The 16,243-nt window shown below is 45.3% G+C and overlaps 1 protein-coding gene across 1 annotated transcript in view; it reads left to right on the top strand.

Moving 5' to 3' along the window:
* The window catches only part of LOC308276822 (alpha-tectorin), a gene marked incomplete at its 3' end in the record, with an annotated part of 74,418 nt that overhangs the window by 5,367 nt on the left and 52,808 nt on the right, over positions 1–16,243 (top strand). Inside the window, exons 3-6 of the mRNA XM_080715730.1 lie at positions 1,058–1,345; positions 4,993–5,130; positions 5,474–5,639; positions 9,970–10,382. Coding sequence (XP_080571856.1) covers positions 1,058–1,345; positions 4,993–5,130; positions 5,474–5,639; positions 9,970–10,382 — 1,005 coding nt within the window. The remainder of the gene's footprint in view (positions 1–1,057; positions 1,346–4,992; positions 5,131–5,473; positions 5,640–9,969; positions 10,383–16,243) is intronic.

The raw sequence follows: 16,243 nt of genomic DNA, 5'->3' as shown, positions 1-16,243 counted from the left end.
ACCTATGGGTCACTGTTAATGTCTGTAATGCTACTCTTCCAGACTAGAACTATAAGAAACTAGAGTGTCAGGAAAATGACCCCAAGTCTTCCTGTGTAGGAAGTGCAAACATTCCCATCACAGGCATATCTGCTGCCAAAGCTGTGCAAGTCACTGGGGTAAATACTTTCAGATGCTGGCAGGGGCTAGCTGGTTTACACACCCCACCTGGGGGAACATGTTGGCTTGTTTGGCAGTAAGGTTTAGTGATCTGGTAAGTCTTCTGAGTCATTTACAAATCATGAGAAAAGTAACCTTAAACTAGTCATTTACATGCACAATGGAAGTACGGGAGTATCGATTTTTATGCAGCAAATTGTACAAAGAAGCTATCAACCATAAGAGCCAGAATGGAATTGTCATCTGTAGGTCTCAACTTTTTCTTCTTCTGAGTACAGAAGTGATTGTGACATCAATAGAAGTCTCTTAAATGGCTCATCCAGAGCAGTTTTCCTGAGATCTGAGTTCAATGAAGGATTATTTGACTGATCTTTCTCTGACACTCCTCTGTTATAAAACAGGAACCAAGGTCTCATATCAAGTTCCTTGACTTTTACATTTAGCTTTTCTTCCATGTTTGTTCATTTTTCCTGTCTATTTTGAATCTGTGATTCTGAGTCTTTCTTATACCCTTGCCCCCGGCTGGCCTCATGCACGTACACGTGTGTTCACGCACAGACACACACACACACACACACACACACACACACACACACACAGAGCCTAGTAGCATTTGATAAGTACAAACAGAGATAGAACAGAGAACATGAAAATGAGACCGATTATTAATAAGAAACAAAGCTGCCTTACAAATTGAAAGTGAAAGAAAACCAACAAGCATGTCTGGAGGTAAATGAGCCTTCTCCTTTGAACAATGGGAGCTGGTGTTTGGGGGTTCTAAGTCAGTAGTTTAAAAGTCTATTCCATTCATACAATTAGGCACATGTCTGTTTTGGCTTATGACTCGAAAGTTATCCTGGCTTTAGATCCGCTGTACCAAACCTCTGTTATTTTTCAGGTCAATAACAATGGCGTTGTTTCCTTCAATGTGTTGGTGAGCCAGTTTACACCAGAGTCCTTTCCCCTGACGGACGGGAGGGCCTTCATTGCCCCATTCTGGGCAGATGTGCACAATGGAATTCGAGGCGAGATCTATTACAGAGAGACCATGGACCCTGTCATCTTGAAAAGAGCCACCAAAGATATCAGGAAGTACTTCAAAGACATGGCGACCTTCTCTGCCACTTGGGTTTTCATTGTGACATGGGAGGAAGTCACATTTTATGGAGGCAGCAGCACCACACCTGTAATAATTTAAACTTTCCACTTTCTGCTTCATCTGACATCTAATTCTTGTCCATCTTCACTCCAGTGAAGGAGTCTAACTGGTAGAGCTGAGGGATGTCAGTTTTCTTGAGTTAAACTAATGGGTCCTGTCACCCACTTTTTAGGAAACAGAAGGAAATAACTGAGTGAACCACTCCAGTCAGCTATGATTTTTCAGAAGAGATGCCACCTGATCACAATTCATTACCAATGTCTAGAAAGAGCCCTCTACCATGAACTGACAGTAGGTAACCCCACCCCTGTTTCCCAGGAGAATAATGGGGACCCTGAGACCTCTCCCAGACCACAGATTTAGGGACCCAGTGAGGGACTCAAAGGTCTTTGTCTCTTGCCAGAGGCACAAATGTTTCTCTCCATCAATAATTTCCTTTTTCCCCTTGCCATAAAACCTGGTAGGAAGAAAATAATGTAAGGCACCAGATTTGAGCACAAATGGCCAAATGGCCTTGCTTATTTTATTGTGTTATGACTTTTTTTTTTATTGTGGCCAGGGCTGAAATTATTTATACTTGGTGTTAAATAGAGTGGGCAGTTAAAGCATTTCATGTATAAAGTTTCAACATCTGCTCTGAAATCCCAAATGAGCAGTCAAATAAGAAAGATGATCACTGGCGTTATCGTAGAGATAATCAACTTTCTGTATAAAGGAACAGACTATAGTTTTCACGAAAGCTTGCCTCTTGTTTGAATGACTTTGACAGTGAAGATTTTTAAAGTAGCAGACACATGCATTTTCAATTGCATAATTTCTCAGTAAACAAAAATACCTAAAACCTACCCTCCCCTTTCTTAGAATTATTTTTAATTCCATCTGTTTTTGAATGTCCTTGGCAATGAGTCAGTGATTTAGTGGTGGAACAGAAACTCTGGAGTTAGAGAGAGGTTGAAAAGTGCTGGCCTCGCAATTCGTAGCTAAGAAGCAAGGAGCACATTGCATTCTAGCACTTTCTGGCCAGAGCATCTCAAAGCACTTTATCGCTAAGAGGGCCTGCAGAACAGAGAGACATAAGTTTAAACAGCAGATGCATTGGCTGGGAATAACCTCTGAAGAAGCATACATTTCCCACTGTCATGTTATGGATCGCTAACGACTCCTTGGGTGATGTTTTATGTCCTTTAAGCCTCATATCTTATAGCGTTAGAATGCAGGATGCCAGCAATCAATAAATTCTAGTGTCAGTGAGGGAAAAAAATGAGAAGAAATGCCCATCAAATGCTGACCACCATTTTTTTTCCAAAAAAAATTCCATTGGCAATAAAAATGGCAAGATAATTTAGATACTTTCTCATTTGTACTTTGGAGTGAATTTCTGAACCAGGTGAGATCTCTTTCTATGAGGATGAATGAGGAAACATCTAAGTGCTTTGAGTTCCCTAGAGAAAAAAGATGACATTGTTCTCTAGAGCTGAAAAAGGTCCATTTATCCCCACCTTTGAAAGCGTGGGCCATCTAGGAACATGTATCATAGGACTTATTAAACAATGGACTTGAGAGATCCTTTAGAGGCAGAAAGTGTCGTGGAATCTCAGCAGAAAAGGAACATGTTTCCTTCAAAGAAGGAAAAGCAGTATTTATTGAGGGCTTACTCTGTGCCTGGTACGTAATAGGCTACTTTTGCATATAATTCAGTCCCCATAAAATATTCCTCAATAAGTAACATCTCCTGTTTCAAGAAGAAATAACTTGCCTGAGCAGCAAGAACAGAGATGTGAGCCTCCTAAGAGGCAGGACAGGGTTCACACTAAAGTCTATAAGCAAGTACCAAACTCTGTCCTCTCCTGCCTCCTTGGGTATCAAGGATACCCTCGAAAGCAAAAAGGGGGATTCAAGAATCAGAAAACATTTTACCAAAACGGATCCAGGAACATGTTCAAATTGAATGTTAAAGAAATATGTACATGCAGGGTTCTGTCAGAGCAAACAAGAGTGTGGGAGCCTTGGAGCGCCCACTGGGATGGCTGGGTGGCTTTGGGGTGACTTCCGGAGAGGGTGATGAGTTTCTCTCAGGACCTGCTTGGGCCAAAGGTATCTCCAATTTCAGTTCTGGAGAAGGAACTCACTCCAGAAGGCAAATCCCAGTCTGAAAGAGGCTCCAGCTTTAGCTCTTATGGGAACTTGACCTTGCATCTGTCCCTTGAACCTGACCCCCCCCCCCCCGCAATGACCATACAGCAACCTTGAGCTGACTGTACACCCTCCTCTGTGTCCCACTTTCTTTTGCCAACAGTGCCAAAGAATGAAGGCATATACTTGGGTGCCTCTATCAGCAACGCCATCAGCAGTGGCAGGCTAGGAACTTGAGGAGAAAGTTCTCCTTTACAAAAAGGGCTTTTCTTTGCCCGCACCTAGCCCCTCCCTGAAACCATCTAGGATGGGGAGATTTGGGGCTTCCAAGATCCTCTACACCAGTTTGATTACACAGGATAGGGATTTGGGGCTTCCTCTGCATCAGACAGAATGTTAGCCAGGATGGTATCAGGCAGCTGGGAAAAGGGCTTGGATTGAACAGAGAAAGGCCAAAGCTGCATCTACTTTCAGCTTGATTTCTGTTTGCATTTCCTGAAAACATGTGTCAAAGGGTGGAGATTAGGAAGGGGCAGTGGTTAAAGAGTTTACTGTAGCTGATTTTAGAGAACCATGTGCAAGGTTTGTTTGAATTCACATAGCATCTCTGTGTTCAAAAGTCTTAAATAAAGACAGCAGGTAATGACAGTGCACTAGGAGATAGGCTGGGAATGCTGGCTGCAACCAGCCAGTGCTGGGTCTGTGGCAGGGTCACTCTAAAAGTTCCAGCAACTTCTTTCCTTTAGTCTTCAGTTCTATTATCTATCAGGTGGGAAGGAGGACTGGGGATGTAGCATAGCGGTAGAGCACTTGCCTAGCATGCACAAGGCCCTTGTTCCTTTCCCAGCACCACAAAAGCAAAGAAAGAAAAGAAATGGATAGGAATGGGCCCCAAACATTGCCCATCCTAGCGTTGGTCCTAGTTACAGATGAGCACAGAGAATTTTACTGACAGTAATACATAAATGTTCAATTAGAGGAGCGATTTCTTTCCACAAAGTGCTTTTTAAAAACCACTTCCCAGCTTCCATTTTAAAAGGGGGAGACATTCCGTCAAGATTTGCAGTGTTTTCCAGGAAGGGAGCAGGCACAAGCCAGAGGGCCATTTTAATCACACTGACTAGCATCTGCTTGCTCTCCCCTCTCCGCCCACCCTGCGCTGGGAACTGGTATTTGCAGTGTCCTGGCCTGCCTGCTCTTATAGATTATTCTCGTGCTGCCATCTATAGGTGCTCTCACATGATCACAAGCTCAGCGGAGCCTCGGAATCTTCTGTCTGGTCCAAGACAGAGATGAGAGCCGAGCGGGGGCGCTGAGTCAGACTCCAGGTTTATCTCAGGCAATGTCTCTTTCAGATGCACCATCCCACATGTCTTGCTTTTCCCACTGGAGGCGAGAACAGATTCAGAAGGCTGGGCTGCAGAGCAGCTCGGAGCTGCCTGGGGGCAGGTTTGGAGAGTGGGTGGTGGGTGTGCAAGGTGAGGGGAGCCGCCACTGGGCGAGGAATGCGAGGCATGAGACCATCCCGTCCCATCCTGTAGGTGAACACCTTCCAGGCCGTCCTGGTGTCTGATGGCTCCTATACATTCACGCTCTTCAACTACTACGAAATCAATTGGACCACAGGAACAGCGAGTGGTGGTGACCCCCTGACAGGTCTTGGAGGTGTGATGGCACAGGTAGGTGGCTGTCTATGTCATCTTCTCATAGGCTTAAGTCACTGTGCTCCCTGTTTACATTGCTCAGCATCCTGGATGGAGCCCTGCTGACCACTTCTCCCTAGAGATGGGTGTGTGATTTTGCAAGGGCACTGAGAGGCTAGTTTTGCCCATCTCTGATACCTTGACTTGGGGATGGGATGAACGAGGCAGGTCTTTTGCACCTTGGATGGTGGCCCCAGGCAATCCAGGGAAAGGGTTTACTTGATTTCAGATGTGCTCAGTTCTGAACATAAGATATTTGCTCCAGTTAACCAGTAAGGGTAGTGGGAACACTCAAACGTCTTTTCTTTTTGTGCTGCAGGCAGGATTTAATGGTGGAAACCTCACCAATTTCTTCAGCCTCCCAGGCTCAAGAACCCCCGAGATTGTAAATATACAAGAGACCACAAATGTCAACGTTCCAGGCCGCTGGGCGTTTAAGGTTGACGGGAAGGAAATTGACCCAGCCAATGGCTGCACCTCCAGGGGTAAAGCACCTCCTGCCCTCTGTGCCAAAGCAGGGTTTGTTCAGTTTAGATTGACGGGCGAGCTTTTCAGCCATGGGGGCAGGCTTGTTTCTGATGCCTTACTCTTTTGACATCTCTTGGCTGGGTAATAGAGATCAAGGTAATTTTAGCATGCACGTTAATCACACAGGGAGCTGAAACTCTGCACTCGCTACACCACAGCTTCAGAAAAACACATCTTTCAGTTCTGAACAAAGCATACCAGAAATATGAGTGACTTCTCAGGCAGATGGACAGAAAGGATCCCTCCAGTTTGACAGTATTTTTGTTATTGCCATCCTCTTGAAGTTTTTGTTCTCATCCCTATTCTAGCTCTGACCCCATAGGAGTGGGCGATCTTTGAGCCTTGCCAAGTTCCTACAAGGGTAAATCAGTACTCACTACTATGATAAGAAAGGAAGAAAAAGTCGCATGGTCTTTATAGCAATCTCTTCCAAAATCTTCCCAGCAGCAGCAAAACATGCAGGGATTTGGGAGGAAATAAAAGCTGGCTTTCGGTCTCTGTGAACATGCTGTAGTTGTACCCCAGGGGTTTCCTTTAGGCTGATGTCCAAAGTTTAAAGCCTTTTCTAAACTTTCAAGACCTCTTCAAATGTACAAAATGACCTTGGATGATCACAGGAGCATCCCCATTTGTAGACTCCTGCATCTTGTGAGTTCAAAAGTATTTAGTAAGCAGGATTTCTGTTAATATTTCTGCTTGTAGAAGTACAGGCTACAATAACTAAAAGCAGAAAATTATGCCTATCTGTCCATCTATCTACCCAGCCCCTGACTTCTTACCCTTCTGCCCCTACCCATCTATCAATCCACACACCCACCCACTTATCCTCCCACTACCTACTCAACCATCTACCCCATCCATCTATCCATCCATCCACCCACCCACCTACTTACCAACTATCTACTTCCCCAATCCATACATCTCCCCATCAAAACCATCTTCCCATCCATCTATCCACCTATCCACCTATCCATCTATTGACTCACCCTCCTGTCTATTCACACATCTACCCATCTATCCATCCATACATACATATGTACGTACACCCATATATCTGTCCACCAAGCCAGTCACTGTGTGTAGAGCTGGAGACGAAGGTACTATTAGTTTCCCGTGACACTATTGTGATAGAAGAGACAGTCACAGGAACAGAATAAGATATAACATGATAGACACAAGTGCAAGGTACTGTGGAAACAGAAGAAGCCCTCGGTCAAAATGTTTCCAGATCTCCAGAGAAGTCTTGGGTTAGAATGAGAGGTCTCTTCCTCTCCAAGGATGGAAAGTATGGCCTGCCTGGTTTGGCAGTTCTGAGAGGCCTCTGGCTCTCTCAACTCAACTTTAATTTGCTAATATACAGGAAAACCATACTGACCCAGGAGGAAATGCCTGAGCCTCCTGCCCCGCTCCTTGCAGGGAGATCAGGATTTTCAAACCTCTGTCTTTGCCCTCAGGCATGGTCATGTGTGAAGGAGGCCTGCCTTGGCATCCTTGCCTTCTGGACTCTCTGAATTCCTCCATGTTCAGAATAGCAAATAAATGCTTTGGAGCTAAGCTTGTGTTAAAATGCATAGGACAGAATTCAGTCCTGAAGCTCTGTAAGAGCTCTCCTCTTGTGGAGTGTAACACAGCATCACTTAGGTCCAGGGGAGATGCTGACCCCATGCCTCATTATCTCTCTCCCCTTTGTGATCTGAACTAGAGCCCGACAAGCTACAGCCTGCTATGCAAACAGCTCTTTTCTTTTGTCATTGCATCGCAGAGCTGGCTGGGTGTGGACCTGCAGCATAAGTGCCCAGTGACAGTCTCTCACCCGAGTCTTGGGAAGAAATGCTGTGATAATAGGAAACACAGGCTGGCAGCACTGAGGAGCTGGTCAGAAGCCAGTGGTGTACAGAGTCCTCGCTCTGACTTCATTCTCTACCTCCTGAGTTATGGGTCTGTGTTTCATATACAGGACAAATCCAATATCCTTATACAGACTGCTGTGCATTTTTATGTGCCACTGAATGTATATCAATCTAATGAGATTGGAATTTGGCCTGGGTGATAGTAGGGAATACAGTTCCATGGAAGCGGTTTATAATATCATTTCACAAACAAAATGATCACAGAGAGTCTATTGTTTGGTCCAAACCTCCTCTATTCAAAGGCATTTTTTCCTCATTTATTGGAAGCCTGAAAAAGCAGAGACTGGCAATGATTCTGAATGGGGGCTGGTACAATATATTCAGCCTTGAACGAGTGCCACAGTGTTGAGGATTGAGGGCCTGTTTTAAGGGCTGATGCATGTGACCCTCCGGGAATGTAAATGAATCTATTATTTCATTTTGGGGTACTATTATCAACAGGTATAAAACATAATTTCTTGTTGAGACAAGTTCCTATTGGACAGATAGATAAAGGATTATTCCAAAGGCACCCAGGCAGCCCAAGGCCTTCAGCTTGGGTTAAGTTTGCAAGATATTCAGTTTCATAAAAGCTTCAGAAATCTTGTCTAATGTTTTTCAAATCACATTTGTGCCTCATGTATGACATCATTGTTTCTATTACTACTATTATTGTGGTGCTGGAGATTAAACCCAGAATATGCGATAACATTATTTTATTTACATTTCTCCTCTCTCTCTCTCTCTCTCTCTCTCTCTCTCTCTCTCTCTCTCTCTCTCCTCTCTATTCTCTCTTCTTTTTTCTTTTCTTTTTGGCAAGACTGGGGATTGAACCCTGGGCCTCACACATGCTAGGCAAGCATTCCACCTCTGAGCTATATTCTCTATATCAACCCTTATATTCCCTATTGCAACCTTTTTTAAGTTGCTGATGCTGACTTTAAATCTGCCATCCTCCTGTCTCAGTCTCCCAAGTACTGGGCTTACAGGCATGCACCACCATGCCCAGCTTAATATTGTGACCATGATATGTTCCCTTTTAGACTTTCTCGTCACAAAGGCTGCTACCTCTATGAGTGTGTGCTGGCTCTTGTTATAGCATCATCGTGACCCATAAGGCAGGGGTGAGAAATAGCATCGTCCCCACTGTACAGGCTAGGTAAACCGAGACGTGTGTGACTAAACTCAGTAGTCTAGGAAGCTGACTGCAGAGTTGCGACCATTGCTCAGTTCTCTTAATCCCCATCCAACCAGACTAGATCAGTCCCTAGTCCAGAGCTGCTTCTACTTCAGTTGAAGGTTGATATTAGCAAATGGTAAATTTCAACGTGCTTTGGTGGTGGAGATAATTTAGAGAAGTGATTTTAAAGACTGAATGCCACCAGGTATGGTGGTGCATACCTGTAATCCCAGTACTTGAGAGATTGAGACAGAGAAATGATGGGTTCGAGGCCAGCCTCATCAACTTAGTAAGACTCTCAGAAACTTAGAGAGGCCTGTTTCAAAATAATAAATAAAAAGGCTGGAAGTATAGCTCATGTAATATGTATCTGGGTTTAATCCCCAGTACTAAAAAAGAAAAGAAGAAAAGACTGAATGTTTACCAAAATAAACAGCAGTGAATATTTTTACAAATTAGCACATTCTTCACTTCCTGCACCTTGTTCCCCTCCCGACCTAGAGTGCGTCAGAGTTCTATTCAGTGGGTAAGGACAGCAGGCACTGGATGTGGACAGGGCCTAGGGGTGGAGGGACGAGAACTCACATAGGTTTAAGTCCTACCTAAGCAGCATCCTCAGGGTTTATGAGTCTTTGAAAGTGTCTTGCAACAGCAAGACCTTTCCAGAATTTCCCCAGGGAACTAGGATTTATACTTGCTAATCAGATTTCTCATTTGTACTATTGGCACTGGGCGGGGGCAAATATAGGGCCTCCGACAAATGTCTGTTGATTGAATGAACAATTTAACAAATAAACAAGCAAATGATTTTGTGGTCACCTGGGTCCATTAGGTCTTCTCTTAGAATACTTTTTCTCATATTCCTGAAAAGAAGGAACTGATTCCTGAGTGTTTCCTGCAGATTGGGACAATATGTCTTTCCTTGCATGTGGGTTTTCTCACCAACTGTGGAGTTAATAATGCCAAGAGCTTCCCCTGGATTCAGACACATACAGCTGGGTATCTTGGACGCACCACCTAGCTGTGAGTGATCTTGGATGAATTATTCAATGCTTTAAATCCTCGGTTTCTTCACTTATCAAATGAGGGCCACAATTCCTAACCAATAGGGAGCTGGTGTGGGTTATATGGCAAAGTGGAAATAAAGCATTTAGTCCAATGCCTGGCATGGAGGGTAATTGCTCAATAAATGTTGGCTCTGGTTTTCTTATCCCCCAGGACAGTTCCTTCGGAGAGGGGAGGTGTTTTGGGATGACCTGAACTGCACCATCAAGTGTCGCTGTCTGGACTTCAACAATGAGATCTACTGCCAGGAGGCCTCTTGCAGCACCTACGAGGTGTGCGAACCCAAGGGCAAATTCTTCTACTGCAGCCCCATGGAGACTGCCACATGTGTGGTGTTTGGGGAGCCGCACTACCACACTTTTGATGGCTTCCTCTTCCACTTCCAAGGCTCCTGTGCCTACCTCCTGGCCCGACAGTGCTTGCAGGCTTCCAGCCTCCCGTTCTTCAGCGTGGAGGCCAAGAACGAGCACCGAGGTGGCTCTGCTGTCTCCTGGGTGAAGGAGCTCTCTGTTGAGGTCAATGGCTACAAGATTCTCATCCCCAAGGGAAGCTACGGAAAAGTTAAGGTGAGACTCTCTCCATTCTTCATGGGGAGATGGAGAAGCTACAGATTCTTCAGTCTGCATGCAAATGCTTTACTTGGTCAAATTTTATTTGTACCAGAGCTTTGCTAAGCTCCCTTCTCAACATGTCTATCTGCTTTTTAACTCAAAGGATTGTATGTATATTCCTAGTTCCTTCACTGGGAGACACATGCACAAACCAACACACACACACACACACACACACACACACACACACACACACACACACCTCAGAAATGAGGTAAGTTCAATAATCCACTCACCTGGCTCTAAAAAGTGTAATCACCTGGCCATGCCCTGGCAATAGTGCAGATCCCTTATTCAGCATACCCTGTGGTTAACAGCCTTCACCCCACCTCAGCCCCCATCTTGTTTGCCCAAGAGTGTTGCTTCATTTGCACAGAAACCTCTATATTGATGGGTCTCTAGAGGTACCCCCTCCGCAGGACCTGGAGGGGCCTCCGTGGCTTCCGTAGTGAGCCCTGTGCAGAAAGGTCCTGTGACAGCTTTACCCAAATGCTGTGCTCTCAGAATCCCCCATTCCCACCTAGACTATCAGAGAGAACAGCTCTCTGTTTAGCATATGCAAATGGTGCCTGTCTCCACCTGGATGTTCAGCAGAGGCGCTGACAAAAGAGGGAACTCAGAAAGCACTAGCAATTACTCAATTTGTGGAGGCTCCAACGCTCACAACGTTAAGGAAGACCTTGTTGCAGCCTTGCATTTATTCAGGCAATAATAACCAAGACTGCAAGAGCTCGATTGTTGCAACCCTGTGCAATCCTTAATCCTCGTGCATAGAAGTCTCTGCAGAGATTACCAACCAGAACGGAGGCCAATACAAGGATTTCTTTCTTTAAAAAAATGTGTTGTAATTTTAATTGATGTAGCATGTCCAACAAAAGGCAGGACCAGGGAACTAATTCCACTTTTTCTGGCTCTGCCCTTCCTCAGTCTGTGTAGCTTATCGGCCTCATAATTAGGAAAGTGAGCTATTGCTCCGGTTGAAATGCCAATTCACTTGTTATTTGGTTAGTCTCTCTAGGGAGAGCTCCGTATATCAAATCTAAGCTAGGAGTTCGGGTACAGACCTTTGGAGTTTTACCATTTTAAGTGTATTTTGTGTTGCTGAGCACTGTCCTTATTCTGGCAGGTAGATGCTAGCATTTCAAGCTAGACATTTTTTTTTTTTTTTTGGTAGCTTTCCCCCACTTGCCTGCAGTGTGAAGATGATGTGTATGATATCGGTGGGTGAAGAAGGAAGCATCATGCTTTAGTCCAATTTTCCATTTTGATTAAAATTCTTTCTCGCTCACAGTCAGACTTTTTATTTTTTTGGAAATAAAGGGGCACTGTCATTTCTTTCAGGCCCAGCAGCTCTGCTAATTTTGCGTGGCTTGGTTCCATCGTCCAGGCATAGGGCACGGATTCCTCAATTTTCTGTAGCGACAGGGAGATGTGGATGTGAATATAAATGCTTCGGAAAGAAAAGGTTATGTGACTCCAACCGCAGGCTAACAATGGCTTCCTTTTCCTTTTGCCAAATGGTTTCCAGTGTCTTTGAATACACCTGCTCTATTGGGGAGAGTGACTAGATGGATGGCAGAGTCCTGACCCAGGGTGACGTGGGGACAGGCAGGGAGAGGGCTGGGAAGGAGGGAGGAGCCTGAGGTGCCTGGGAGGCAGCTGCCTTCTCCTGCCATAGGGCCAGCTGGGAGTGGACACTGAGACCCATCCTTCCAAACTACGGACCTGTCTCCAGAAGCTGGGGTCAGGAGGTGCATCCGACCTATGGATTTCTCCACACTGAACAAAATAAACAATTTAGGGTTGTATATGCTACAAAGACCCACAGGAAGCCAGAATAACTAAAACAAAATCATATAACAAATGTCTCCTTGTAGCTGGGAAGTTTTCCTCTTTCCCCCCACATGAACCCAAGTAATTTAGGGTACTCCAGTGGAAAGGGAGCCAAGGCTGAGCAGATTATGGAGGTGGAGAACTCAGACTCTGTGTAGGCTGCTTAACATTCATTTTTGTCATCTGCAAAATGGAGATGATTGGGCATCCCTTTTGGGGACCCCTAACCTGCACAAGGGCCATCCTACTTTCTCCTGTTTCTTTCTATTAAATACTGAGCGCTCTCTCTCTCTCTCTCTCTCTCTCTCTCTCTCTCTCTCTCTCTCTCTCACACACACACACACACACACACACACACACACACCACACACACACACACTCGGGGTAGTTGTTTCCTACATAACATTGCTGGGCTGTAGCTAGGATTTGAGTGCGCCTCTAATCAGTACCAGGACAGAGGCAGCCAGGAGCAGTGGTGAGACTGTGGCCTTGGAGCTCGAGAAGCAGAAATCAGACCCTGTCACCTGCAAGTCACACCAGTCCTGATGCTCAGTTTCCTCATTTATAAAGGAAGAATACAAAATGGACCTATAAGGCTGTGATGAGCATTAAGTAAAATAGCCCCATGTGCACACAATAGGCACTCAGTACATGTGCACACAGTAGGCACTCAATACATGCTGGCTCCATGTTGTCATCCCTACCCAAGACTCTCAGTTCTAAGGCCTCTGCTTCTATGGTTTCTCTGCTCTCTCCTTGCCTGGCCCTTGCCCACGTCCTAGGAGAGACACCTTGGAAGAGAGGAATGGTTAGACCAGAGGGAGGAGAGGGGAAAGCCTGGTGGTCAGGCTCAGCTGTTGGGTTTAGTCAAGGGCAAGGCATGGGCCTTGAGATGAAACAAGAAAGCACTCATCAACATAAGTGTCATTTAAGAGCTCCTGCTCTGAGCACCATGGGGTGCAGAACAATGACTAGTTTGTGATGAGCATGAAACGGTACCATGGACACTTGTGCCAGCACAAAGGCATCCACTGAGATGTTACCAAACCCTACAGTTGGTTGCCATATCCAGAGCCTGTCTCCTACCCTTGGCTTCTGCTTTAAGTAATATAAGACTTTTCTCTTTGTTGGCAGCAGCTTAAGTAAGAGGACAGGAGCACACTTAGCAATTGATGTATTTGGTATTTAAAATTCTACCAACCAGCTGGGTGTTGTGGCGCATGCCTGTAATCCTAGAACTTGGGAGGCTGAGATGGGAGGATCACAGGTTTGAGGCTAGCAGTAACTTTGTGTAACCTTGTTTCAAAATAAAAAATAAAATAGGGCTGGGGGGCATAGCTCAGAGGTAGAATGCACCTGGGTTCAATTCCCAGTACCACATAGACAAACAATAACAACAACAACAACAACAACAACAACAAAACAACCAACAACAGTAACAACAAACAAAAAACCCAGTTCTGCCAGACTTGGGGAAAACTTCTCCATTTCAGCATGGCACAATGGACAGTAATTGTTCCATATGCTTGCCAACTACCTTCCTTATAGTCTGGCTTTTCTTACCCTTGCTAGGAGATAAGGACAAATTAACAAACTCCTTCATTTTTCTTTCTACTTCTGGTTTTCTGCAGGACAATTTCTTTCTCAAGCCTAAATTTCTCATCCCCTTCTCCCATTGGTACAATCTGAATATTTATGTCACTCCCCATCAATACATTGAAATCTTAAACTCCCAAAGTCATGGTATTAGGAGTTAGGAGCCTGGCAGAGGCCATTAGATAAAAAGGACTCTGCACTCCTGAGTAGGATTAGTGCCTTTAGGAAAGGCCATTGAGAACTCATTTGCCCCTATCATGTGAAGACATGGTGAAAAGGCACCATTTGTGAGCCAAAAAAAAAAGTAGCCCTTAAAGACCCTGAATCTATTTGCATTCTTATCTTGGACTTCCCAGACTCCCAGACTTCCCAGAATTATATAAATATATTTTTTGTTATTGATAAACCACTCAGCTTATGGTATTTTGCTAAAGCAGGCCAAACAGACTAAGATGGAAGGTTGGTACCAGGAGTGGGGTGCTGATACAAGGAATTCCTAAAAATGTGGTAGTCATTTGGGAACTGAGTAATGGGTAGAGTCTGGAAGAGTTTTAAAGAGACTGCTAGAAAAAGCTTGTATCACTGTGAACAGCCATAAACATTGAATCTGGAGAGGGCCAACTACTGACCTTGGGAGTAAAGTTTAACTCTACTGCCTCATCTCCTAGACAGCTCAGAAAGCAGCAGCAATGGTACCAGGGAAGACTTGTGAGAAATCAGTATGGGTCCGGGGCAGCCTGCAAAGTTGATATGCAATTACAGTCAGCCCATCGAGGGCTGTGCTGGGACTAATCATTCTATTCCAGCCCACAGATGCGAGTCTGTAGACGCTACGCATGGTAAATGTGAAGAAGCAAATCTGCTCTCTGTTGGAAGCTTGCTAAGCCTCTTGCTCCTATTTTTTAGTTACCTGGGACTCACTCCTGACTCTTGCCCCATTTCTCATTCCCACTGGTCCAGCTGAGAGGGCTGCCTGTGCACATCCCTCCCCATCCCGCCCCTGTCTCCTGTGGGCTCTAAGCAGCATCGCCCCCTACCTGGGACTCTTGAGCAGTTGCCTGTCTGAGTTTCTTGCTTCTCTTAACTTAGTTCACTAAGTCCTTTGTGCTGGCCCAAATGGAATTTCTAAAATGCAAGTCCTTTCAGAGGCTCTCCCTACACAATGGGAGTCCAAGTTTCATGTTATCTTATTTCTAATGTGGCTTGAGAGGCCCTCCATAATCTGTTCTCAACGCAGAAGCCAGAGCAACTCCTCTAAAGTGGGACTCAAAGGGTGTGGGTTCTTCATCTAAACATCCTCTCAGCTCTCTCTGGTCCAGAGTCAAAGCCAAGGTTTTATGGAGGCTGGGGGTCCCTCCCTGTCTGACTGCTGCCCTCTCCTGCTCTCTGCTCCAGCCACCCCGGCCCCCAAGTCTCAGGGCCACTAGGCCTACTCCCACCCAAGGGCCTGCTGGCCCCTCCTTGTGAGCCCCCACACCCCAGACACCAGCACAGCTGCTCCCCCATCTGCGATGCTCCCTCCTACAGGGCTCTACCCTGATCATCCTACTTAAAACCAGAGGCCTTTTCCTTAGCTCTGGTGATCCATATTCCTTGTTTGGCTTTTCTGTGTAACACTTTTCTGATGTAATTAAATATCTTGTTCATTAATGTTATCTGTTGTGGGTCTCCCTGGCTAAAACACAGGTATTGTGAGGCAGGGATGTTTGTACATTTTACTCATTGTGCATTCCCAGATCTTAGAGCAGTACCCAGCCACAGACAGACCTCAGTAGGTTTGTGCAGCATGGATTTAGCCTGTCTTTAGCTCATCTCTGGCTGTCAGTTCCCTCTGTAGCCTGTAGCACCCCACAACTGTCCCCCAGCCTCAAGCGGCTGCCTCTAATCCCACCTTTATTCTCTTGTTCTGGAATCTCTGCCCAACCTCAATCCTCAATCTTCCTTTGGCCATTATTGTTTATCTTGAAAACTCCAGGTCAGATTTAACTATCTTTGCAGTCTTACATGATGTCCCTAGGCTGGACTGAATGTTTAGTTGCTTTCCTCCCACGTGTAGCCCATTGACTTAAAGTTAAGACAGTCAGTCTACTGTAAATATCCACCTAAATTCCTCCTCTTTAGCAGGCTCAGAGCTCTTTAAGGAGCAGAGGCAGTTGTTTTTATTATTTTAGTCCAGTGCTTGGTACCTAGCACGTATTCAGATCTGTTGATGTCACCGAGTAATTCAATGATATTGTTCTGGTATTAGGAAGTTACGGGGCAAACAGAGGCTGGTGCCAGGGTGGCCTCAATGCTCAGCTGCATCAACAGTGAAAGTTGAAGGTCACCTTTCAATGGGAGGAGGGTCATGGGTACTCAGAGCAGGGAGGGGATCAAGGGAAACACAT

Source organism: Muscardinus avellanarius (genome assembly GCF_963383645.1).
Source record: "Muscardinus avellanarius genome assembly, chromosome: 1".
NCBI lineage: Eukaryota > Metazoa > Chordata > Mammalia > Rodentia > Gliridae > Muscardinus > Muscardinus avellanarius.
Note: the sequence above shows the minus strand (reverse complement) of the source record. Positions and strands in the feature narration are given on the sequence as shown.